The 26,412-nt window shown below is 44.7% G+C and overlaps 1 protein-coding gene across 2 annotated transcripts; it reads right to left on the bottom strand.

Moving 5' to 3' along the window:
- Nucleotides 1-106: 106 nt before the first annotated feature.
- Nucleotides 107-23,631, bottom strand: CTTNBP2NL (CTTNBP2 N-terminal like). Of its 2 annotated transcripts, none has more exons than XM_056361662.1 (5): nt 23,499-23,631; nt 18,073-18,180; nt 7,466-7,696; nt 5,008-5,115; nt 107-4,225 (listed from the first exon to the last, which is right to left on the bottom strand). In XM_056361662.1, the coding sequence occupies exons 2-5, from the start codon at nt 18,169-18,171 to the stop codon at nt 2,744-2,746; spliced, it is 1,920 nt and encodes a 639-aa protein (XP_056217637.1). In that variant the 5' UTR covers nt 18,172-18,180; nt 23,499-23,631; the 3' UTR covers nt 107-2,743. The 2 variants fall into 2 exon arrangements, with proteins under 2 accessions (XP_056217637.1, XP_056217639.1); XM_056361664.1 differs by having other exon boundaries at nt 23,391-23,502.
- Between the last annotated feature and the right edge of the window lie 2,781 nt (nt 23,632-26,412).

Raw genomic sequence — 26,412 nt, 5'->3', positions numbered from 1 at the left:
CATGAACAGTGATGCCCAGCTACCACCACCCGGACTGGTTCCTCCTAGCAGCCTCGATCCACGCGCGGTCCTGACTCCAAACACTTTCTTAAGCAATTTGCACATCTGAAAAATAAAATCCTTTATTGATAATATGAATGTTTAACATGTTTAATGCCATCAGCTATAAAAATGATTAAAGACTTCAGCTCGGTACATTTGGCTTTACAAATTTACAAGTGTTAATGAATTAATACTAGTGTATACATTTTGCACTTCATTATACTCCATTAGCCAGTGACAAACTCTGCAACAATGTCTGCTTATAACAGATGTGAGTTATAGAAGAAATATTTAGTTGCTTCCACACAGAATCTACATCAACAGTTAAATACTAACTCTAAATGTCTTACTGAATTAGTTGGATCCATTTTAATATCTTGTGCTTAAGTTTCTCTCAGAAGATAGGCTACTAGCAAAAATACATTCTTTTGCATACCCCCTTCCCATACTATATTTCAGAAGAAACAGTACTCAGTGCATTTCCTAATAGGCTTCATCATAGTATATCTCTCTATATAGAGCTATTGATAAAGAAAGGGGATAATACTATTTAGATTAATGTAAAAGCAAAGAAACACATTAAAGCAGTGTATACAAAAGCCTCACTTTTGAATTGGAAGTGATACATGGGCCAAAATCCACCCGCCCATCAGTTTTTACAATTACTCTCATCAAGAGGAAAAATCTGCTGTGGATACTAAAAAGGTTAAAACAGTAATAAATGTGCTTCCAAACAAGTCACCGCCCATTTATCTCTAGGCTGCCTCTGTCTCCCTACTGTACTGTTAGTACACAGCCCATTCCACTGGATTAGGAATAATAGCACATAATACCACAATTTAAAAGGCTACTAAAAGGTCTGTAAAAACCTCTTGTTCTAGTCTAAATACCTGCCATGGCTGTGGGGGAGGGAACAGCAGGGTCACTTCAGACAACAGCCACTTCAAAGCAGCACAAGTGCTCTGATGTCCTCCCAAACAAGACTCAAAGCAAGAAGGAACCTATCAGGTCATGTACAGTAGTGCACCCTCCCAGCTGCTGCAGGGATCTTTCCTACAATAAAGGTGGATGTATTTTGTCTAATTAAATATTGAAAAACAAAGGAGAAAGCGTCTCTGGCAGTGGGAAGCTGTGCTCTGTGTAAACGTGATGCTGCTGCAGAGGGAACTGCTGAACATTGAACAACACTGAGCAGCAGGTCCAGTTTCTAAATTTAGGATCAGTTCACATACAACACCCAAGATAATTAACTCAGGGTTGTGTTCTCAGCCTCTGCCACTGATCTGTGGTGCGTTTGTCTTGTATTTCTCACCACAGTGACTCAGAAGACCAACTGTGCTGTGCCGCCATACGATGGGCAGCACACGCAGCACGTCTGCAGCGAGCGCTGCGCTTCTTGCGGCAAACGTTTCTGTGCCAGAATCTGTCGCTTCTCCCCTCTTGGGCACAAATAATTTTCACACACCTGATGTGCCTCAACTTAGGCAATTCCCAAGTGATTTTTTTAAACTCAATGAATTCCCACATTTTCTTCATATTAGGCAGAACATCAAGAATAGATAAAGATTCTCTTAATACACTGTGTGTTTATAGCATGTATGTGTGTGAAACTACTTACACATATATACATATTCAATCACACGACAGTAATGGTTTGCTCCATATTTGCAGCCAAGGAAACAAGATCCCATAGCTAACTAGTGGGTAAAATCCAAGTCAGCTGGACAACAGATAGAGATGAGGAACAAAATTATTGCTTTTGTTTATAGATGATCCCATGTTACTGTTGCAAAAAACCTGTATCATATGGACTAGTGTTTTGGTTTTTTTTTTTTTTTTTCAAGTAATTGATCTTTGTCAAGTAATAGCAAGATCCTTTTCTCAGAAGTTCTATACACAACAGTAGAATGCTTGAAGAGCTTGAAAATTCAAGGTGACACACCAGAAACCAGAGTTTAGCCATTTAAAGCACACAGGCGTCTCTGCAGAATCTGTTACAGGAAAGCAAGAACAACATGGACAACGAATACTGAGAGGAAAGTTATCTGGTTTGTATTATGGTTAAATTTTACCCCAATAAATTTATGTTGTGCTTCCTCAAACAGCTAGAAGCTACGTCCTAAAGGACAAAGTGTGGCTGGCTGCACCAGTCTGGTGGTCACCTTGCAGAATTCGTAGCACATTTGCTAACTTATTTCAGCAAATGGAAAGAATTAAAAAGCAAAACAGTGTTGGTTTCAACATTCAGGACTCACAGAATAATTTGTTTCTGCAGCTAGATGGTCCCCCTCCTCACCTTTTTCAGAGAATCACATTCATATTGCAGGCTTAGTTCAGGCACTTTTTATAAAATGTTCATCTGGAGTAAAAAGTCTGCAAAAGTTACTTCTGCATAATTTAAAAGTAGCATTTCAGTCCCATTAGAGTTTGATAGTTAGGTCCCACCACATGATTATGGTTCTTGTTATCTCTAACGATTTGACTGTTACCATGAGACATTTTGAGGCTACCGTATAGCTGTAGTTAAGGTTTCTTCATAAACAAAAATATTTTCCTACCTATTAAAAGAGGAAAAAAATATACTAAATGCTTTATACAGACAGAATCTGCTACTATGGAAATAAATAACATGGAGTGGAAAAACAGCGTCTTAGCTCTAGGATGCTAAGCCATGGAATGTCACATTCACATTTTCTGGAGACTAGCTGCTGGTTGGCAGGAGTATCTCAATGTCTTTGCCATTTGACACTACAGCATTGTTAGAGCAGCTACTTGCCACGTCCATGGGGGCACCCAGAGAGGATCCCTGGGAAGAGGTTTTGGTTAGTGGAGTAGGAACAGCAGGTGACTGAGCGAGGCCGGGCTTCTTTGGAGGAATGGGTGGAGGGTTCCCTCTTTCTGCTCTAGGAATGGTTGGTGACTTGATTCCAGGAGACAATGGGCTCAGTGGACTGGAAACCTTACCAGGGCTTGAGGAGTGACCAGATTCGGTTTTGGGGCTCACAGCATTTGCCAGATTTCGATAGTCCGTGCCAAAAGGTGAGCTGTTAGGGGAGACAGGCTTGATAGGTCCCTGCTGGCTGGTAAATCTGGAAAGGACCTGAGTGACTGTATTGCGGGCCAACTGCTTGGCGGCAGAGTTATCTGCTAGAGTAGGAGACAAATCCCGTGACGGTGGGCTCTGCAGACCACTTGACTGATGGTCCTGTTCAGCTTGAGACTGAAACTTGTGCCGAGCCGCATGGAAACGCTGATTGATCCCCACCTGGTAGGATGACTGGTAACCAGGGCTGCTTGCTGAAGCTCCCACTAAGCGTTTAGTCAGAACTGGTGAGGAGCAGGGAGAAGGGGTTAAAGAGGAGGCAGCTGTGCTGCTGGGAGACAGGGAGACCCCACCAGAAGGGAGCTGGGACATCAGATGCACTGGTGACTCTGTTCTGACAGGAGAGCTTCCATTCTCAACTGCGTTTTCTGAGGCTGCACCAGCAGATTTCTCCTTTTGAACTTGGCTCTCTGCTGCATTTGTCTGTAGTAGCTCACTACCTGTCTGCACATCTGTATCACAATGACCATTGGATTTTGCATAGGAATGAGTAGGTGTAGTAGGGCTGGGAAACACAGCGTGTACAGCTTTGCTGGTGCTGGCAGGATTTGCTCCGTCTGCCTGCAGACACTCAGTCTGGCAAGACACAGACTTCACTGTGGGACCATCAGTTGCAACACCTCTGGATGTCACCGAGGGGCTTGGCTGCAAAGGCTCGGTAGGACTGTGCTCCTGGCAAGAAACCTCCAGCTCTTTCAGAGCTTTCTTCAGACATTCCACCTCTTCTTTAAGTGCTTTTGTACGGTTTTCTTCTCTGTTCAACTTGGCTTTCAGTTGTTCCCTTTCAATGTCAAACTCCGAGAGCTGCTTTTCTACTTGTGCTTCCATCTGTAAACCCCGCTTCCTCTTGGATGCCAGCTCCTCTTCCAGTTTACTCACCTTACTCTTCTCTTTTTCCAATTTCAAACTCAGTTCTGCTGTCTTCTGTCCCTCTTCAGCTGCTTTGGCAGTGGCTTTCTTGCACTCCACTACAAGCATGGAAGACAGTTGCTTGTGACGTGCCCTTTCCTCCTCCAACTGGCTTGACAGCTTCTTCTGTTCTTTTTCAAACTTTTTCACTTGGGATTTTTCAAACTCCAACTGAAAGAAAAGAACAGAAAAGACTGGAAGGGAACCACAAAACCTCCTGAAAGTAAATGAAGTGTAATGCCCCAAAAACGAATGGGGTTACTACACATCTTGGAGAAATTACACAGTAAAAGATAGCAACAGCTAAGAAAGAGGCTCTTGCCCCAGGTATCAGCAAGACAGTCTTGCAAAGACTCAGGCTGCACGTATTAAGAATTATTATTATTTACTAGTAGTTTTATCAGGTACAAAACGCAATTGACCTTTAGTGAGATACACACCCAGTCTGCCATGCGCTGATTGAACAAGCAAGGCTTCCTTCCACCTCATTTACTGCTTTGTCTGTTTGCCATTTAAAGGCATTTAGACTTAAAAACGCCAATGTATTATGCATGTTTAATAAAGTCTACAGCACTTGAGTAACAGAAAGCTCAAATATTTATCATCATCTCTGAATAACACACCCAGGAGATCTTTCGTGACTAATTCTAAATTTTGAGTACTAGAGAGCCCTATCATTAAGTGCAGCCCTGTTCTTGGGAACTTCTCAGATTTCAGGCTGAAGTAAGATTTCAAAGTGTTTGATTGCTTATTAATAGCTTTTAGCATTGCTCAGCTACCAAAACACTGAAAAATTACAGTTGTTTTTCATATAGATATGATGTGCCTTACAGAGGCGGGAGGTCCCTACGACTCTTTCAACATGAAGGTGCAATTAGACATCACTACTGAGGTCACCACCCAGGAGCCTGGGGTTTCGGTGGGCTGGGTGATTACCAGCTACCAAAGCATACCTGCTGGGTGAGCCGCTCCCGCTCCTTCTCCAGCATGTAGGTGACATCATCCCCCTCCGCTGTGTCCTGGGCGTGCCGCTGTCTCTCCTCCTCCAGGTCCAGTATCACCTGCCAAATAAACACGGGTCACCCTGACACCCAGGCACACTTACAGGCAGGGAGAGTTCAGCACCTTCACACATGGTCCAAAGCCAAATGACACGGGAGAGCAATCACCGCAGCCTCAGACATCTGAGTTCAACTCAAAAAAAAAAACCCCAAACCAAACCAAACATAAAAGCAGCTTTTGGACAAGCTACAATACTACGTTATTATTTGGTATAGTTGAGTCAGTTTGTGAAAGAAGTTAAGAAAACCTCACACTGGTTGTATCTTCATTTTATATTAAAAAGCTAAATTGCATACTTTTCCTTCAAACTGCAAAAGTCTTGAAAATTCATGTTATCCATCCTCGATTGTACAGTGCCCTCATCAGAATTTCCTGGCAGGACCATCAATATAAACCACAGCAGGATGAGAGGCACTGCATCCAGGAGACACAGGGCACTAACAATTAAAACAAGACAATCCTCACTACGGTTTCAGCAGTAACTTGCATACAGGCTTCTCCCCCAGTTTCTTACAAGGGATTTGAGGACTGCAGTGCAAAGTTTATTTTAAAGAACATTAATTTGTCTTCCACTTAAGAACACGATGAGCTCTTGAAATGAAACTGCTTGCCATAATGACCCAGTTAAGGAGCTCCTTCAGCTTTAACGCTGAATTACATGAATAATTGAAATTCTATTAACTCAACAAAAAAGCCAGAATACAAACTTCCAAGAGACTCTGCCGGTATCTCACCACCAAAACTCTAGGCTCTCCCAACACATGCTCATCATGAAATTAGCAGCTCCTCACTCTTTCCAAAATTTAAGCTTCCAAACAACGCTTTAATATCTTTAACTGCACAAGGAAACTTTTTACAGAAGGAGACAGGAAGGACAGAAGGAGAAGGGGAAGAAAGTATCTGGCTTTAATAGCTTGATTTAGCTAGACACTTGGCTGAGAAGTGACACACACAGCCTTGGTGTTACTTCCAGTAACCAAAAGCTGAAGGTAACTCCAGCTGCCCACTCCAAGCATGGTGCCTGTGATGTAAAGTCAAGTTGGCTGCTTACGTCATAGTAAGGTTTCTGCAACAGAAATGCTTCAGATTTGTTCAGACTGAAAGGAACTTGCTCTACCTTATCCCCATCAAACCAGATTACGGGAAAATAAACTTTAACCACATGCTGATGAGCAATGAAACTGAGGGTTCAACTTTGAACCTTTTGATTAGAAACAGAACATGACTACTTGTATTTGAGATTTTTGTACATGATTTAGTAAGTTTTCATCAAAGCAAGAGTGACATACTTGAAAAAATACAGGATGGTATTGGCCCAAGCACAGGCACTAGCCAAAAGTACACCCAGATCTGACATTGTAAAAGAGAGCTTCTAGCCACCCGCATAACGGCACCACCTCAGTCTGCCGGTGATGCAAGTAAAAGCAAAAATCCCAATTGTTTTTTAAGGTAGAAAAGAAGTATGCAAAGAGGTTAATATAGAGTGCTGCAACGCAGGTGACTGCAGGGATGTTCCAGAGAGCTCCTCCCAGTCGCAGATTCCAGTGATACACTCTTGGGCAATTATTCTCTGCCCTGGCTACAGAGCAGGGACAAATACATTCCATCATTTTGACTTGCTTACATTTACTGCAGGACAACAACATGTAAATGCTTTCTTTTTTCAAAAGCTAACTAGTTACATAAAGACAGTACGTTGTAGCAAGACTCCAAGAAGCAGAGTTCAGTAGACTCTTGTTCTCAGACTTGTGTGTGGCTTCATGCTCCTCTAGCACACCACGGTATGTATACCAGAGAAGCAAACCTCTGTGGGAGCCCACAGTCTGACACGTGGACCAAGCACTTCATTGCTGTCAATATACATTAAAGCTATTATATGAAGAATAGTAATAGGGGCTTTATTAAAGAGGCCAAATAGTGTGAAAAATAGTTTTGGTGATGCCATACTTCCTTAGGAAAGCACAAGGAGGTGCAGCCTCATAACTACCTGGTACCAGCTCTTCAACAATCACAGAGAACAAGTCACAGGCAGAACAGCAACGTGTCTGCTGAGAGTCCATTCTTCCAGAAATCCTTTCTAACATTTTGGTAAGCACTATACCTTCCAGCTGTAAATAAGCTAGGACATACAAAAAAGGAACTAACAAAAACATCTTCTGTGTATTTCCAATTTTGGAATTACCATTAATAAGCTTACCAGGTGTACTGTACTGAGTAAGAAGTTTAAACAAAAGTGCAAAGTCCTTTCAGTTACCAACATTCAAGGTGTGTTTCTGCTGAAGTTAATAGTTGTGTTTTGATAACATGTTAACTTCTGCATATCTCATTTGAAGCTGAAGCAAAACCTACCTTTCTGTGCCTGCTTTCTGCAGCGGCTAGTTGGGATAACATTCTTTCCTGCATATTCTTGCAATGTTTCATCACCACTTTCAAAATAGATAATGGATTGGAGCATACTGGTTGCTTTTCACCACGATTTCCCTCTTTCAGGGTCTCAAAATCTCTCTGCAGAGCCATTAATGGATCACTGATGTTGTACTTCCCATAGCGTTCTTCAAGGAACGTGTCTCTATGCTGGGCCTGCAATACAAAAACAAATTTGCATTTCAATATACTTAAAATAGAAAACTAGCTAAAGAAAAAAGTACCTTGTAGTCAATATTCCTCTTCCCCAGTTTTCCATTTAGAAATAAAGAGATCTGAACACAGTCCGATTCATATCCTGTTATCTGCTGTAAGAGTAAGAGCATTCAGACATGAAAAACTCACAAGTGTCACATCAAAGGTCCCTGGTTAACAGACATGAGCCAGTAATTAAAGTGATCTACCTGCTGAACAGCAGGGCAGTCCATGTCACCTGTGTGATCTCCAAAGCCCACCTAGCCCTTGCCATTTCTGATCAGAGCAACAACAAGGAGACCAACCTCATGTTTTTCCACTTACTAGGTGCACGTACTATTCCTCTAACAGCAGACTCCAATTGAGTAAGTTAAGACTATGAAAAATTAAGTGTATGGTGAGGACAATAATCCTTCTATCATCAGAAGGGATTTCGAAACAGTTAACCTTCAAGGTTTCAGCTAGGCTCCAAGCTAATAAAAATGCTCATTAATACATCTTATATGGGCAAAAGTTGATGTTTTCCCCCTAATAAGAGACAATAAAATCTAGACAGGTCAAATACATGCAAGTGACCTAGCTCTCACAGGCTGAACTGGCGCTGCACTGACGGATGTCCCCCCTCTTCACAACCACTCCTACAAGTCACCTGCTTTCCAGGTAAGATACTCAAATCTTGAAAAAATTTGCAAAAGCCCTTGCATTTCCACAGCTGGAACACAAGCAAATGCATACTATTTGTAGGCAGTTACATGAAGCATGTGCTCGATTAATTCCTCGTTGACCCTGCGGTTAACAGTGTCTTTTAACCAAGTGGCCCCAAACAAACTAGAAACAAAGGAAAGTCTTGCTTGAAAACACAGCATCTCCACAATATAATCAGTCTAATATCCTCATACTACAGCAACCTGCCATCTATGTCCATGACTTACCTTCTTTCCTTTCACACCGTTGTGGAATGTAAGTATCAACTCTTGCTCAACAGAAGATTTAATCATTTACTGTTGTGTGGCTTCCTTGACTATGTCACCACCAAAGAATTTCATGTTGAGCAATTAAAGAGTTTAGTTCTTGCAATAGCCTATAAATCCATAAATTGTTAATAAAAATCCTTAATGTTCCCATCCAGACTAAACAAGGTTTAGTTTCTCAAGAACAAAGATAAGAATGATTAGGTTTCTATTGATGATATGTAAGAATTAAGGAAACTAGGCTTTACCATCTACAGTGTTTAGAATCAGCCGTTCCAGCTGGAAATGTGTTTTTTAGGATACCAACAGCCTCATCCTACTGAATCACTCCCATGAAGTTCTAAAAAACAAAACTGAACTTCATAAACACACAGATATTTTTCTACATGTTCACCACCATGATAAGAAACCATATGAAAACAGATATCCATGCAAAAAAGACGTAAGAGGGAAACCAGGCCTGGATTCAAAAGAGTCCTCAGAGCTGATCTATCTTGGTTCCAAGAAATTTAATCACCAATTTCAACTGAAATGGTTACAGGCTAAATGCTATGCATTTGTGAAAGCCTGTGACAGTGTTTTGTTCCAGTGTCGATCACTGACAGCACAAGCCCATGCACAGCAGAGCTGATGCACTCTTCCAAATCTGAGGTTTAAATTTGGACTCTTCTTGATTCATTACAGTCATGGTAACCAGTCCTTAAGAGGTAATTCATACTAGAGTGTGCAAGTGATGACATATTGTTCTGCATAGGCACATTCTAGTGAGGCCACTGAGAAAGAGGGCTTTCCTCTGGACGAGTCACCTACAACACCTTTCTCTGAAATGCAGGAGTGAGCTCCAGCACCTTCAACCAAAATGTGCCGTCACCTTTAAAGGAGCTTAATTTCAAGCATACTTTAGCATGTTTAACTAGCAAAGCATGCTCAACCTACAGAGGAAAGCTGTGATACTAGCTGCACGTTACTTGACAGAGCACACACGACATGTTTTTGCCTCCAGAGACTGCTCCAAACCAATGCTGCCTGTGGTCACCAGGTGTGGTTCAGCTTTCTGTGTATGCTCTGCTCACATCTGGGCATCCCTACGAGCATAAACAGGAAGTAAGCCATTCCACATTAAACACGGTAGCTCTTCCGAGTGGGTGAAAGGCTCTCGGCTCAAGCTCCACAAAGCCCTGACTCTGCTGATGCTGTGAAATGGCATTCAGCTGTCGCAGGGTGGAAAACAAGCAATCTACTTTGAATACAGAGCAAAACTGTGCCAGTCACTGCATGCTTCTTCTGAAATCCCTTTGGCTAACAAGAATGGCAAACTCTCAATGGCAAAGTGTTACCCATTTCTTATGGGAGTGCTTGAGCCCATCTTTTAGGTAGGAAAGACTGAGGCTGACTAAATTGGAAAGATGCCTTGGAAGCCAGTATTTATTGGAAAGGCTGTTTTCTGATGTCCCAGTAAACTAAAAATGCAAAGTACTGAAAACGCAAACACTTCCCTCAAGCATACAAGAGCCACAGTGATGCTCTAGACATCACCCCATGCACCAGTTGTTGCGGATACACTGAAACAGGCAAGCAGACTGCTGTAACTGAGCTGTACAGGTCAGAGGACTGATAAACAATAAAGCTTTGCTTTACTCACATAATGTGAGTATTTGCTGATGAAATTTGCTTGTCTGGCCTATATTCTAAGATGCAACCATGTGATTAGCACAAAAAAAAAATATTAGTAGAAGTCAATCTCTACTCTCAAAGAGAGAAGTGTATGCAGTACCTTGACAAGATGCATAAAAACCCCATAACAAAGTACTTTTCTTTCCATATCTCCTACATGACCAAACCCAGTTAGGGACATTCATTCTATGATACTGGTTTGGAGCTGTATTTTAACCCCTGCAGTAAACAAACACAGAGGAACAGCCCACACTCACAAATACACCTCCCTCTTTACCGTTAATATCCACCAGGAATGGTGGATAACTTTGATCAAAGCTTAAGATATTGTTCTAACTTCATACATTAAAAAAAAAAAAAAAAAAAAAAAAGGAAGGAAGGAAAAGATCAGCCCTGGAAATGGGTGGGTGGCCCCAGATAATGAGCCAGTGCCTGGTCTAATGAATCACAGGAAAAACTACTGGCTGCTTTTTTTTTTTTTTTTTTGAGGCAGGGAATCTTCAGTTATTCTGAAGAATTTATAAAAATGACTCAGCCAAAACTCACTATAAGTGTGTACAGAATTCCTAAGTGACCCAAGCATTTAAAGGTTTGTATTTACAAATTGGGATGTTCATCCAGCTGGCCTAACTGCTTTGACAGATAAGCCAATCTTCCCTTAAACCCATCCCACCCCAGGGCCGGTCACTCTACTGCTGCCCAGAAAACAAGGGAGAAACCCTGTCAGAAGGGCACCAGCACTTTATCCATGTAAGCAAATGGGAGGGTCACTTGAGAAGTTTACTTCTGGGCAAGCTCTTTCTAATAAAAGCTTAAAGAACTGGCATCAATGTCACCCCACTGCTGATAACCTTCGATTTTTTGCATTACTGAAGGTGTGACAAAAGCCATGCTCTTCCCCTGCTCCTGCAGCACCGGGCTCTGAACCCTGTTGAATTCAGTGGGGTGGTTTGTTTCCTGTCCGAGAAAGAACAATGAGTTCTTCCTTGCTACTTTGTGCAATTAAGTATTTTCCTGAACTAGCATGACAAACAGATGAGGCTATCATAACATTAATAGCTTTCTGAAGTCCAGCTATTCTTCTGCAGTAGCCAGCAGAGCATAAACATTAATTAAAAGTTGTCTAGACGAGGAAAAGTCTTAAACAGGTCATCCTTCATCCTACCCATCTAGTTTACAAAAAGAGTCCAGTGCTTTGCCATCTGGGGCACCAGGCACTTGGAAATGCAAATAGGGATTTTTCAAGTCTGCTGCCCGTGATACCTCTGTGCCACGGGTCCCTCCAAGCAGCCACCTCTGTCACTAAAGTGATGGGGACAGCTCTTCTAAAATTAAGTCACAGTGTCATAATCTACACGGCTTATTTTATACAGGTATTGAGAACTGTCACATACATAAGTGACTTCTCCCATGGCTTATGCTCTTCACTGATGCTTCAACTCAACTTCTGCTGTTGCTGGAGGTCACTTATAAACACCTCCAACAGTTTTGATTTTTTGCTGTCTGAACTGGAATTCAGTCTTAAACACAGTTTTTGTTCAACTTTCAAAACATAGGCAACTTGATGGAAGAGAAATACTCTATTAGTGAGCCTAAAGTGGAAAAAAAAATCAACTTGGATCCCAGTATCAACCTATTAAAACACATAAATGCACAGGAAATCAAGTTTCAATAACAAGGAAATAGGGTTACAAAAAGCATTGTTAACTCAGGAATGGAAAATTTCATCTGGAAAACCAGAGACGACGTGCATACTTCCAGCATCAACTGTGCTATGAAAGAAGATGCAATCTTCTGCAATTACAAGATCTTCTGATTTAGTACCTCCACCTGTATTGTCTCAAATATGTGGACTTAGGAATTTCCTATCAAAACATTCAAACCCCAAAAGCAGCTAAATGGACGATTCAGCAATTTTGAAGACTATCAAATTGTCCTCCCAAACAGGAAAAAAGATAACATTTAAACTTGGGCTGCTGCTCTTCAAAAAAGGAACCAGCTACGCATGTTAACTATTCTTAAAAACAAAACTAACCATCAGAAAGATTAGACTTATGCAGAGAGGGTACCACTTTAAACTGGCTGGCTTTTAGCTCTGGTTAGGGTAATTGACCAGTGCCAGACTGTTTGAAAAGAGGCAATTCTGATTTTACGGAGCAGAAGCAGTATCTGACACACCTGAAGAGATGTTTCCATGCAAGCAGGCAAAGCAAAGGCTTCACTTTGCTAGGGAAAAGCTACTGTTCCCTCTTGGGATTTGTAGACTCTTTTGGGATGGATGTTTCCCATAACCTGTTTGTGTAATTTTTTTTTTAATAAAATATTTCCTTTTACTGAAACCTTGTTTATGTGACAGCATTTTCTCTCTGCCTTCAATAATCTTTACAACTTGTTTTACTGGAACGTCAAACGGGGAATTTCCAAGACTAGTTTCAAGTATTTTTTTGGACACAAAGCAAAGTATTATTTTTGCCTGTAATTTTACAGTTCAGGTTTTAACCCTCAGCACAACACAAACACACTGTTAATTAGCTGCAGCTACTGCGTATGCAGTTCTCCAGTAATAATATGCACAGAAGTTCCTCCTTTATGTTACAGAGAGTGGTATAATCTTTAAATAGCTTCTTACTGCCTTGAACTTCCTTATTAGCTTCTCTCCCCAGAGACAGATATTGGGAATAAAGACAAGCTGAGGTCACAGCAATCACTGACACAGAGAAGGGAAATGGGGGTGGGGATCACTTTGCTCTGCACAAAAATAAATGTCAAAATGCTGGAGTGGGATTGTGAGTCTCACTTCAGCTCCAGCTCTGAAGCAATGTCTAGCAGAGAACCACACAGCAGGAATTACATTGCTTAAATACGGTAACCATCCTAATTGCCATCATTATATCACGTGAACAAACCAGATAAACGAGAGCTACCCAGATATGCCCACATAAGACTTGTTATCAGCTTTGAAAAATATAAGAAATGTTCTTAGGGAACATCAAGCAGCACAAAACTGCAGCTTCTTTCCCTGGGAACTTCTGGTGCGTAGCACGGATGGTACACATCCCAACATGGCCATGTGCAGCTCCCAGCACACTTGAGACCATGGCCTGGGACTGTACCGTGCTCACGAACTGCACTGTTAAAACAGGGAGCCTGACAACACCCGGATGGCTGAAACTCAGAGCTGGAGCCACTCCAGCAAGGAAGTCATTCCCACACCTCTCTGCTCCTCGTTCAGCACCCATCTGGGTACTGAGAAGGTGAAGAGAACCAGCCTTTCAAAAGATACAGGCAAACAGTGCAGCTTCAAGCAAGAAATAAACAAGAAATTCCCCAAACTTGCAAGAAAAGCTGTAAGAAAAGCCTGCATTCCAACAGCACAGCACCCATGGGAACACTGCTAGCTCTAAGCTGCTTTGTAAGTGATGCAAAAGCCCACTTTGTCCCATCTGTGAAAGATTTACTAGCATCTGCAATAAGGTTTTATATTACTGAACTTTTTTTTATTAAACAAGTGGTAGACTTAGTTTTTGAAACTCCACTGTAAACTTAATTTCTAAATCCACTAACGAAGGAACACTTAATTTTGCAATGTATTAATACTGCTTTAGAGAATGAATCACTGAATTCAGAAGCAAAGCAATGAATACCAGCTCCCAGCCATTAACACAAAATAGATAGCTTCTATTCCAGTGTAAATTGCCTAAGGCCTTATTAACATAAAAGAATATGCCAGAAAGCTGTATCCTGTTTTCTAAAAGTAAACAGAACTTCATTCCTAATGTATGGAAAATCCTCATTTAAAGAGCAGGGGGCAGGAAACAAAGTGCTCTAACATAGTGATAGAGACCCATTTAAACACTGGATTGTTTCCACTCCTGGTGTGCTATTTCAGAAGACTAACCTGTGGTTCACGCACACAATCCTTTCTACATGACAATAGGAACTGAGAACATAGCCCTTAATACTATGCAACTCTCTGACAGCATCTGTTTTTGGGGATGACTTAAGATTATAACTACAGGAAAAGGAGCACAATAAGAAGTGAGACTTAAGGTCTGTTCTGAGGAGAACATTAAGATTTATGTAGTGGACAGGAAGCTACTTTCAGGCAAAAAAAAAGTTTTTTTTCAAAGAGGTTTCAAAATAGAGGAAGCAAACTGAAGCACTGGAAATGAGTATTTTGAATACAGTAAATTTGTTCACTTAATCCTTTATACTAGTATCTTGTGTATGCATGAAAGTAAGATTGCAATTTGAAGTGGACATCAAAATTCAAGACCAGGCCCACTGCAAATGCACAGGGAGAGATGATAGTCCCCATCACAAACACCCACCACTCAACTGAAAACAATACACAAGGGGAAAAAAAACCCACCAGTAAACCATAAAAAAAAAAAAAAAAAAAAAAAGTGAAGTACAGAAGTGAGCAAGGGCAGGTCATAATATGCTAGATGCATCAAAAAGATGACCTGGCAACTGTTCTTTATAATATGAATCTCAGCACCAGATGAATAAACCTCAGGAGTTAAACCCTTTATCCCAGCAGGCAGAGGAGGGTGCTGCCTCCAGGCAGCATGCAAAGAGATACCCAGGGAGAACACGAAGCAAGGAAGAAAGGGTAAAGATTCGGGGAGGGGACGTGAAAAGAAGGGAGGAAAGTAAAAGAACAAATTAAGCAAGCAGTCTCCGGAAAGCCAGGCTCAGCAGCTTGATTTTGACACAGTGAGACAGAGGGCCAGTGCCAGCCAACAAGTGGCCTGATACCACGAGGGAGAAGAAAACTATTTTAGGCTTTGTCATCTGCACACATGGATATTCTCTACTAAATGCCAGATGCTAAATGTTTTTGTCTAAGCATGCAGGAATATCAATTATTGCAGACTGCGCTATCATCAAATTACAGTTTCACAGGCTAAGGTACTCTGTCTGCCTGTGTTTGTTCTTTCCTATAACGTACTAAAGGATCTGCCTCAGACATCCAGAGAGTTCAGAAGCATTTAAATTTGAATTGATAGTCAAATTAGCCTGCAAGGGGAAATGCAGTTTTCTTACTGTATGGGAAGTAAAAGGGCAGATAAACGTCTGATTTTTAACCAGACATCTACGTGTCTAAGGGAACTGCTGGAGAAAAACACTGTTACTGTTAAGGATCGTGGAATCCTCTACGAAGTACAGGTCCCACTCCACCTCTTTCTAACATGTACGTGCACTTAATATAAAACTATCATGCCTCCAAAGGAATCTGCAGAGGCAGAATACATTGTTGGTAACAATCAAGGAACAGAGACAGCTGCGAGACCACGGGCAGATGAATCCTCTGTGCGTGGAGCAGCCAGCGCTCCCACCAGCCCTGGATGTTTTGACCCTTCTCGGTGTGAGTTACAGTGCAGTTTGTCACATGCAAGTCAAACTAATTGCTCGCAGAGTTTTAGTCTTTAATTCAGCCTTAGAGGGCTTTTCCTTCAAGGCAGCATTTTTATATGTATAAAAACATGAGTAAATGGATTATCAAGGTGGGTTTTCCTTTAATTACAGTCACACACAATCAAACTATTTCAGCTGGTGCAACACTGTAAAGCTGTTACCACAGTTACTATCAGTAAACAAAAAGAAAAGCACAGTAAGGCCAGAATTTCTCTAACTGTATATCCCAAATAAATAGACAAAGCAAAGCACGGAGTTTTCTGCTTCTGAAACTCTGCCCAGCCACCAGATTAAGTCATTACATGGCTTTTTTCCTCCCACATATCAAAAGGGCAATGCAAGCCTTCTGCAGCAGGAAGCCGGACCTGAGCTGCGGCACAGCTGAACGCAGCTTTTGGACCCGAGTAACAGCACAGCTGGGGACCTGCACCATCCCACCATCTGCTGCAAACACAGGCCAGTTCTGGAGGGGTTTAACTTCCCCTGTGGTTGTGCTCGGAAGGCAGGGCTGTGGGCAGAAAGAGCCAGCTCCCACGTGAAGCTTTTACTGTCCCTTCCTATTACTTTCAGCTTTCCTTGCATTCTTAAGATGAAACACTGCAGCGTATCCCTTACAGAAGAAGGGGAAAATAGCACTAACCTTTGATTAGCTTGGTATTTTATACCACTTAATTATCAAGTACGGGTTACAATTTCATTTGATTTCTTCTCAGTTATGAGTGCTTGACAAATGATGTCAAAGGGTATTCTAACCATATTAATCTCCTCATGCAAGAGGGAACTGCAGGTTTAATTTTAACAGAAAAGATAATTGCTTTATGCTACTGGAAGGTACACAATAAAAAGATTTTGGAAATTGAGCGGCTGCGTTCCTTCCCCTTGGTTTCTCTGTGCTCCATTACATGCATTTCACGCTGCAATGTTAAAGTGGTGCTTGTTTTGGTAACACACTGACCAGACAGAACTAGAAGACTGATCCCAGGACAGAGGAGAAATTTGCAAGCCTGTTCCAAGGGAGGAGCCAAGCCTTCCACTATCAATTGTTTTGAGAGGGTAACAATATTCCTCCAAAATGAAAAGACCGTCTAAATGCAAAAACAATTAACAACAAACACATAAGCATCCCAACTGTTTTGTAGGTGGATCTCACTCTGCACCCCCAAAGGGTGTTTGTATTTGGAATCAAGATACAGAAGCTTTTGCTGGAAAACCAAGTCCCTGCAGCTCCCAGGCCTGCAAGCTGCCGTTCCTCTTCTGAAACAGCTGGAAGTTTAAACATTATGAGCAGTGACAGATCAGCATGAAAACACCTTCAATATTCAACCCTGTCACAACTCACTTCTTCAAAAAATTGACCCCTTGCATCATTTATACCAATTTTTTTTTCCATCTAACTGAGGTTGAGTGCCACCTAGGCATCCTTCAAAAGGCGCAGTATTAACACATGGACTACACATTTTTTAAGTATTTTCTAGGCTCAACATTAAGACACCAAACTGGCCACAGCGTACCACAGCCCACACCACCTGAAGGGAAGCAGAAGCAGAGGGCTAGCACCACATACACCGGCATCACTTTGGCCAGTCCTCCTGCAGCATGAGCTATCCCTGCAAGAAGAGATCCTGCTTGCTCCAGCACCTCTCCCTGCCTTGGCCCATCACATGCGCTCACACAACCATGATGTCAGCTGCACTGATGGGTTGAAACTAACTTTTTTGATGGGTTAGTTTGAGCTCATATCTACCTCACTGGAAGGTGACACTTGTGCCAGCAAAGGGAAAGAATAAGTAGCTGATCATGCAGGTCACTGCTCCCAGCGGCAGTGCGAGCTTACGTTGGCTTAGTACGATACAAAGCCACGCATGTTTTTTTCCTCAGCATGACAAAGAGTAATTCGCAATCCCTTCCTGGAGAGGACAGTTTCTGCTTTAAGAACCCCTCCTTGCTAAAGAAGAACAAAACCAACAAAGTCAGTCTGATAGAACTTTTACATTTCTCACAATAGCAGAAACATTCACTTCTTTATCAGAAAGGGCAAAAGCACATGCATAACACCGTAATTCAACACCGAAATGCTTCTGGCAGCCAGCTTTCCATAATGAGTTCCAAGACATAGAATGATATACAGCATTTATTATCTAATACTACTGATATTAAGATGGTATTCTGAACCAGTAATAAATCTTTGCCACTTTGGATGCCAAGTGCATTGCAGAACCTATAGCAGTACTGTCGTCATTTTTGCCTCTTATCATGGTACTTACAACATACCTTTAAAGCTTCTATGACAAGATCTCTTGCTTCCAATTCTCCCTCAAGAATGCTAAACAGCGTCAGTAGTTCTGGTTTGCTGAGTTTTTCCAGATTCATCCTGAAAACCTGAAAAGAATGGAACATAGTTTACTAGGTATTTCTTTGTACATTAAAACTGGTATTCTAAGCTATGACATATCATCTCCATTTAATTGCAGCTTCTAGTTTTTTGGACTCCAAATTGCCCTGGGGGGAAAGGGGACAATATACAAGGGGAACATTTTCTCTTCAACTTCCAAGACCAGCTGCAGAAGATGCATTTTTCACCTTTTCCCCAAGGGGTCATGAACATATGCACACCCAGATGGTGCAGGCAGAATGTACGGGCTAATATGACAGCATAACATTCACCAAGAAGTAGCCAAAGTTAAGAGGAGAGGGAAAAACACAGATATTTAAGAGCCACGCTACTGTAAATTACACATCTGGATCACACAGCTGCAAACATCACTGAAAAAAGACTGAAGCGCCGTGATGAATGCAGTCCAAGCTGGGCCACCGAGACAAACTTAAACGGCAAAGTTAACATTACGGAGCTGTGATGCATTTCCTAGGAATGCCATTAGGCATTACTAATGGAACAGGCCCAAACCGCTTTAAAAAAAAAATCAATGCCACAAAAAACACTCATTTAATCACTATTCTTTCAAAGTGTTTCAATATCACCATCATTTATTAAATAGAATTTTACTGCCCACATAAAACAAAGATCCATCATCTGAACTGCACGTATAAAAAGCTTCCCCCCCCCCGCATCTTTGCTGATACACTTAACTAACACTGTCTAGTGACAAGCCTTTTTATTAATTACTTTGTTAATGATGGAAATAATTTCACAGACTAAATCCTTGTCTCTGATACAAATATACCCGTTGACACAGTCTCGTGCTTTGCACAACAATCAAATAGACTTTTCTGGGTTCAAGTCAAATCCATCTTTTACCACTCTCTATCAATCAGAAAATGCTACAGCATGACGAAGCTGAGATACCAAATTCCACTTCACTGGTGGCAAATGATAAAGGGTTAACCTTTACTGAAGAAGTCTATCCAGCTAAAACATTCGACTCAACGCTAATTTTTCTGAAGTCACTGTTACTTTACAACTGATTTGCATAACTGTGCCTTGGAGAATTACGCACAAATGCAAGTTCCATCTTGTTATGCCAAAGCAGTTTTCCAGGTGCTGGGAACAGAAAGTTCTGCTTACAGAGCGGAGCAGGTAGCCTTCACACAGCAAGAGAAATCAGAATCTACTTTGTGCCCCCTGTGCTAAGCAGGCACGTTTCTTATCACGCAGTCACGCTCTTGCTTCACACAGTGTTTTACATGAAATTCCACAAAGCAGTAACGTTTCTTACAGACTCTTCTGGCTCGCTTTACTACTGACACAAGCTGCTCCAGGACCCCTCAGTGGAAGAAACTATGACTGGGGTACTATGGCTGTTCCAAAGCCAATTTAACCAGACACCATGAATCTGTCAGCATTGCATTTATATTCCCTACTGCAGATCCATCAACATTCAAGAGGAAAACACAGAAGCAGAGTGTTTGGCAAACCCATTCATATCTGTCATAATTTCAAAAAAGCCTGATCAAGACTTGACAGAAAAGTGTGATTTAGGAAACTCACTATATTGACTCAAATCACATTTCATCGGGCCAGGGCAGCACTGGCCACAGTTCAGCAAGAGCTGCACTTTGCGATCAGCCGACAGACCTCTACAGAGATTTGTCCAGGATGTGAACCTGACCATCTCCCTCAGTTTCAGGTACATCTGCTGATGGTTCTGTCACCACGGGGAGCCTGGCTAGCTGAGACCACATGGAAGGAGTGCGATTTACAACTTGTTCATCTTAAAGAAAAAGGGAGAGTACACGAGAAGCAGCAAATTAATGCTAAAACGTAAGTAGCCATACAGGGTGAGAAAAGAGGGGTCCTGGTTTTAGCTTTTAACATTTACCATGCTTATGCTGGTACTGAAGCCTGAGCTGCATCACCTCCCTGGGCAGGTTTTCAATCTGGAACATAGGCTCAGGGGATGCATAGCTTATTTTCAAAATCACCTCAGCCCTTGCTCAGACTAAATTTGCAGGTACTAAGACTGAATCAGTACTGACAGGAAATAGCAACAACTTTTTTTTGCCAGATACTCATCAAGTTGTATTAGTTTTGTGGCATTACAAGCCAGCACTAAAAAGGAGAATTTTTCCTTGAGATCTCAGAACAAAGTGTAACATCTAACTCCGTTACCCCAGGACAGTAAATTTTGAATGCGGACTTTCGATGTGACTGCGCCTGTGCTCTTCTCTTAAAAAGAGATGACATGGAAGCGTGCAGCTGAATCTCTCCATTAGCCACCGAATGGCACACTTTTAACCCAAAGACAGCTACTACCAACTGCAGTTTGGTATTTTAAAGCTGTTAGTCTGGGCAGTAATAACTTCTATTCTATATTCTAAATACTCGCATTGTGATCTGTACTTCACAGTGTTAAGAAATAAGCCATGCTATTCTTAACATGCCTCTATGGCTATAGTCTTTAATCAGCTTAATAATATAAACAAGCCTTGTCCTAAAATATACGGGTAAAAGTACCTACAGAAATAAAATGCAGGAGACAGTTTGCACAGCAATCATTTACATAACAAAAAGTAATATTAAAGATATATAAGCAGCACAGCCTTGGCTTCCTTGTGTGCAACCTGCTGCTGTTGCAGCCCTTTCACTGCTCTGTTTGCACAGGTTATCCCGTGCTGCTGAAGTGACCGACTGGGAGCAGATGCTGCAAATAAAGTTACTGCCCTAAAAACACTGCACAAAACTGCACTTGGATTCTGCACTGACTTACAAGGAACTTTTTAATGCAGTAGAGCACACTTGTTATGCTGAACCCATCACCATCCCAAGCGCTCCCTTTTAGGGCCACTCAATACTAGGGAGCTGAAAAATGGGGAAAAAAGCTCTATTCATTTTACATTACTATTTTACAAGAACAAAAAGCATCTCTGGATGAAACAGCTAACGAGCACGTATGTGAGCAGCTCCTCCTCTATCCAAATTCAAATCCCTTCCTGGCCCTCCACTGTCACAGGCTCCTGAGTTGACCTTTCCAGGACTGCTTTCCAGTTACACGTCCCTGTGCCTTCCCTTGTCCAACTTTTTAATAAGAGATCACACCAACCCTATTCAATTACCCAGTTTTCCCCCTTGCAGACAGTCCCATTCTACCAAACAGACAGGTAGTCATCAGCTGGGGAACCTGATCCATTATTTCAAAACCTTTACTCAACAGATAGAGTTTCACAGCACTAGAAACAAGATCTAGAAATACCCAGGGCACATTACCCCTTTACAGTCAGTGAAATATGCTGAAGAGTCCAATCACAGAGACCACAAACCGCAAGGACCTCGTTATTTAGTCTGATGGTATAAATATTTTCCGTGAGTCTGAGATATACCAACCATTTTTGGACAATAAACAAAGATTTGGAGCATAAACAAAGATAATTACTTACTGGTTGCCTAAAGGTAAGCTTCCTTTCAGCTACGGACCATTAAAAAGTCTCCTCAGGAGACTGACACCTATCCTTGAAAGATACAGAACTCTTCTCTTAGAAAGCTACTTCCCAGCATTTAACTGAAAATAAATATCAGGACCAGCTTAAGCGCGTGTACAACCACGCAAGCTAACCAGCCAGGGTAAGTTATCTTTGGCATGTGCCACTTCAGGAACAAAAGCAATAAGTTTCTAGTCCATGGCAGCTCCTCCGCGCCCTGAATCACACTACGATGATTATGAAACCATTAGAGGTTACATTTCGCTTGGGCTCACATACATATAAGCACGAACCGAGTTAGCCAACAGTGCCAGCGCCAGCAAACTTCACTCAACACCCTGAGCGAAGGACTGAGCCCCTGCGCAGTGGGCACTAAGCAAAGGGCAGGCGTAGCGCACAGCCCGAGGCTCTGGCAGGGGACTTTGTCAAGTGGAAGCGTCAAGATGCTCTGCAAGCACTTGGCTAAAAACTCTTGTACTTTTTTTTTTTTTTAAATACCAGGAAGAACATAGCTTGTCATTCCTTTTTTCCTCTGAAGGAGGGCCTTTCCTTTCAAAAGCTGTGGTTACAGCTACGCCAATGCAACAATGCCTCTATGTCTATAATCCTGAATTTGCTTCTTTTGTATTTTTTTTTGTCTTGTCCCTGAAGAGGAACTGGTATTTTCCAAGAGCCTGCATGGGCAGTCATGTAATCGCATTCATATGAGAAACTAAATGACTAGTTTGAAAACTCTTGATAGACAAGTTTTTAAAAATGCTGCTGCATGTATAGTGTGATGTTTGAGTTGTTAAAGTAATTACACATGTTTATGTAATAAAAAAGCTAACATACGCTTTATAATTGTGCATCCACAATGTCACCTGGCATTGCATCAGAACTGCCGAGAACTGGGTTAAAATGAGCAGTGGTTAAATCTGCCACCACAATAGCTTAGAAATAAAAGGCGATAAGGGCATGTGCCCCCCCAGACCCTCCTCACCCCATTATTTCGCCAAGCACTGCTCTGGATGAAGCAACTCCATTCAATTAACGTTCAAAACATGGCTGAAGCCCTTGAACAGCCACCGTGTGCCAACTGTAGCTCCCTGCAAGCCAGTTAAACGGATCCCCTGGCTGCCCTGGCCCCCACACCGCCGGGCAGCCCGGCCTCGCCCCTCAGGCCCCCTCACAGCCCAGCGGGCTCCGGGCCGGGGGCTCCTCCAGCCACGAGTCCCCCGGCAGCGCTGCCCTGCCCGTCACTGCCCACCCGGCCCGGGGCACCGACTGCCCGGAGAAGGGCTGGCAGGGGCCGGTCCCGGGCGGCAACGGGCCGCTACAACCGCCGCGAACAAAGGGAAACGCCGCCCGGAGCCGGCCGCAGCCCAGGGCGACTGCCGCGGCAGCGCGGACCCCGGGCCTCCCCCTCAGCGCCCGGCGCCGCCGCGGGGCCAGGCCGGGGTCCCGGGGCGGGCGCGGGGGAGCAGGGACCGACCCCGGCGCTTTGCCTGCCCTCGCCCCACGGCAGCGCCCACCCGGCCAGGCCCGGCCCGGCCCCGGGCAGCCACGCCGAGCTCCCGGTACCGCCTCCCGGCCTCTCCGCTGCCCCCAGCCGCCGCGCCCCCCAGTACCGCCCCTCCCGGCTTCCGGCCGCCCCCGCCCGCAGCAGGGCTCGGCCCGGCCCCGCCACCGCCCCTCTGAGCTCCCGCCGGCCGCGGGGCTGGGCCGCCCCGCACCTGCCGCGGCCCACCCGCGGGGGCAGGGGCCGCGGCAACGCCGGGTCTGGGCCGGGCCGGGCCGGACCGGGCCGCACGGAGCGGAGCCCCACCGACCACCCCACCGACCTGGCCCGCGTCGCCGCCACTACCGCGCCGCTCCGGTCCCCATTCAGCCGCCCCGCCCCTTCGCACCCGCCCGCTGAGGGACGGTGCCGCTACCAATCAGAGCCGCTGCCGGGCACACCCGCGGCCCAATGCGCCGCCGGGGAGGCGGGGCGGGGGCGGGGCCCGGCCGCCGGCGGCAGCGGCCGCCAATCAGACGGCGGAACCGGGGCGAGGAGGGCGGGGCGGGGGCTGAAAATCCCTTTTGTTCGCGGCGGCGGCGGCGGGGTGAGCGGGCGGCTGTGATTGGCGCGTCACTTCCGCCGCGGGATGGGATGGGAGGGGAGGGGGCGTCGCGTCGCGGGGGCGTCGCGGCCGTGGGCGGGGCCCGGTCCGGTACGGTCGCCGAGTCCGGAGCCCGGGCGGGTAGCGCAGTGAGCGGGACCCCGCAGAGGCCGGAGCTGGGTGAGGGGCGGTGCCCCCAAACAGCGGCTCAGGCCAGGCTGGGTGTTCCCGGGCGGGACAGTGTCCCGCGTACCGGTTCTGGGCCCGGCTCCCCTCACACTGGTTCTGGGCCCCGGGGCAGGCCAGTGCCCCTCGCAGCAGTTCTGGCCTGCCGCCTCTGAGGCCAGCTCCACTCGCGATGCTGCGGCCTGAACTTGGCCTCTCTCTTGAGACTGATGGTTTGCCTCTGGGTGTTTTATAATAGTTCTGTCTTATTTGTGAGGAGGTACTATCATATGCACTGTTTTGCAGCGTGACTCACCTGGGCAGGCCATCAGTGCAGGCACATGACATACTGCCTGTCACAGTTTCCCTCTGTTATTCTTTTGCAAGTGCTGAGTGACACCGTGATGGCCAGCACCGTGATGGCGGGAGCAGGCAGTGCACAGAGATACCGTGGAAAGCTCAGCATATTTACATTTATTTACCTGCTGTCAGCTGAGGAAAGAGCCCAGAATATGTTGGAGGCTGTTGCTGTAGGCCATGTCACCTATGGGTGCCTCAGCCAGAGCAGGGCCACTGCTGGGCGGCTGACACTGTTGAGGGCAGCAGGTTTTTTCGCTGTCGAGCTGCTTACCCAGCAGTTTGCTAAGCCAGCGTGGCAGCTGAAAGGAGAACTAACCCTTTCTGTGTAGAACACATCAAATCGTTCTATCTCTGACCTTCCTATGAAATGTGCTCAGCATTGCTAGTGCCTTTAGTTCTGAAGAGCTGAAAACTGTTTTTAACGGCCTTTCCCACTGGTGGAAGTGCTGGGTTTGCGTGGTGCTGCAGCACAGGGCCTGCGCTGTCAGGTGGTGGATTGCCGTGAAATCAGCAGTCTCTCGAGTGGAAATGTCTGAATCCACCACAAAAAATATCATCACGTAGGGACTTCACAGAGTGATGATGCCAGCAGTAAACCGCACCTCTAACCGTTGCAGCTCCTGTCTAGTATGTTCAGAAGATGATTTCGTCTAGACAGGGTTGTCTGAGCATTATTTCCCAGCCTTGATAAACACTGGAACTTTTGCAGTGCCTCTGGTCGAGCAATCTTAGAGCCTGGGGGGGAAAAAAAAAGCCTGTGGGTTACTTCTCCTGAGCTGTGCCAGGCTGTAAATGCCCCTGTGGCACTGTTGAGCTTGCCGGTACCTTACGTTTATTTGTGATTACCTTTCTCTTACACTGTGCTTCTCCCAGCTCTCTGCTTTTCACCTGTCGTCTCTTCTTTTATCCTTGGAATATGGGTTTAGGGCAGATGTCCTTTCATCAAGTACATGATAAATGGTTGCAGCTCATATCAAGGTTCCAGCTTGCGGGCTTTTCTTTACTTCCTACGCACCATTTTTCACTCCCACTGGAGAAGTGACAGTGCTGGGTGAAGGCCTTGGAAGAGCAAGGATGGGCTGGAGAGGGGTAAGGGGAGGGGGATGCTTGGAGAAAGCCAGGCAGCCCTGGGGGGGGGGGAGATGGCTGCTGGCAGCAGGTGACCCGCATCTGCAGGAGGGTTGTTCCCTGTCTGCGGCCAGAGAAAAGAGGAAGGGGGCTAGTGGAGTGCCACAAATGAAGGAAGTCAGACAAAAGAGAAGCTGACTTAACTCACCATATCCTGCAAGTTCAGGACACGGAGCCTGCCAGGGAGATCTAGGCTGTAAGCTGGCACGGCATCTCATCTCCCTGAAAAAAAAAAAAGGGGGGCTTTAGTGAAAAAGGTGGGTAGAGCCCGAGAGCTATATCTCATGGTTGCGGGCAGGTGGGGGGTTCATGCTTGCACATCACTGGAACGAACACCGTTCTGATGCGCACATTCCCAACCACCAGCACTTTTGCGTTGGCTTTTTGAAATCCATCGCTTCCAAGGCTTTCAACACCCGTGGTGACGCCGGTGCTGCAGCGCGGGACCGCGACGGGCATGGCCGGGGCCGCAGACCCCGGCTGGCGGGACCCCTGTGTCGGGAGCACGGGTGGAGCTGGGAGCCGCTTGGTTCGCGTGGCTTCAGCTCCCCCGCGTGTCCGCAGCACTCGCTGCACCGCGGGGCGGCCAGGGGCCCTCTGCCTGCCCACGGGCTCGGTGGGAGCTTTCATTTTTCCAAAACCGCCGCACTGGAGCTGTTTTTCCAAATACCACAAAACAGAACTGAAGCACTATGTATGTTTGCATCTGAAAACAGAGAGGGAGGGTTTGTAGTTCCAGGCTGGCACAGCTGATCTGGGTGATAACGTCTGCTAGCTGGTCACCCCTTCTCTGATGCTGCTGCAAACATTCTTGTCACTGCCCAGTCCTGCTCTTGGAAACACTGGAGAAAGGAGACCTTTATGCAGAAAGAGCTTTGCATGAGGCTCATGATTGACTAGCGATGAATTGAGCATGTAAAGGTCACAGATGCATGAGTTACATCAGGGAACATCTGGCTCCAAAAGCTTCTCTGTTCTGGGGCTTGGTGAGGACATTCGA

The sequence above is a fragment of the Falco biarmicus genome, chromosome 16, assembly GCF_023638135.1.
Source record: "Falco biarmicus isolate bFalBia1 chromosome 16, bFalBia1.pri, whole genome shotgun sequence".
In the NCBI taxonomy this organism is placed as follows: domain Eukaryota; kingdom Metazoa; phylum Chordata; class Aves; order Falconiformes; family Falconidae; genus Falco; species Falco biarmicus.
Note: the sequence above shows the minus strand (reverse complement) of the source record. Positions and strands in the feature narration are given on the sequence as shown.

Excerpts from the sequence above, each read along its gene's own strand:
- CTTNBP2NL (XM_056361662.1), bottom strand. The coding sequence starts at position 18,171 with ATGAATCTGGAAAAACTCAGCAAACCAGAACTACTGACGCTGTTTAGC. Across the intron at positions 7,697-18,072 it reads TTGTCATAGAAGCTTTAAAG|GCCCAGCATAGAGACACGTT; the intron begins GTATGTTGTAAG and ends TTTGTATTGCAG. Across the intron at positions 4,226-5,007 it reads GGGAGCGGCTCACCCAGCAG|TTGGAGTTTGAAAAATCCCA; the intron begins GTATGCTTTGGT and ends CTTTTCTTTCAG.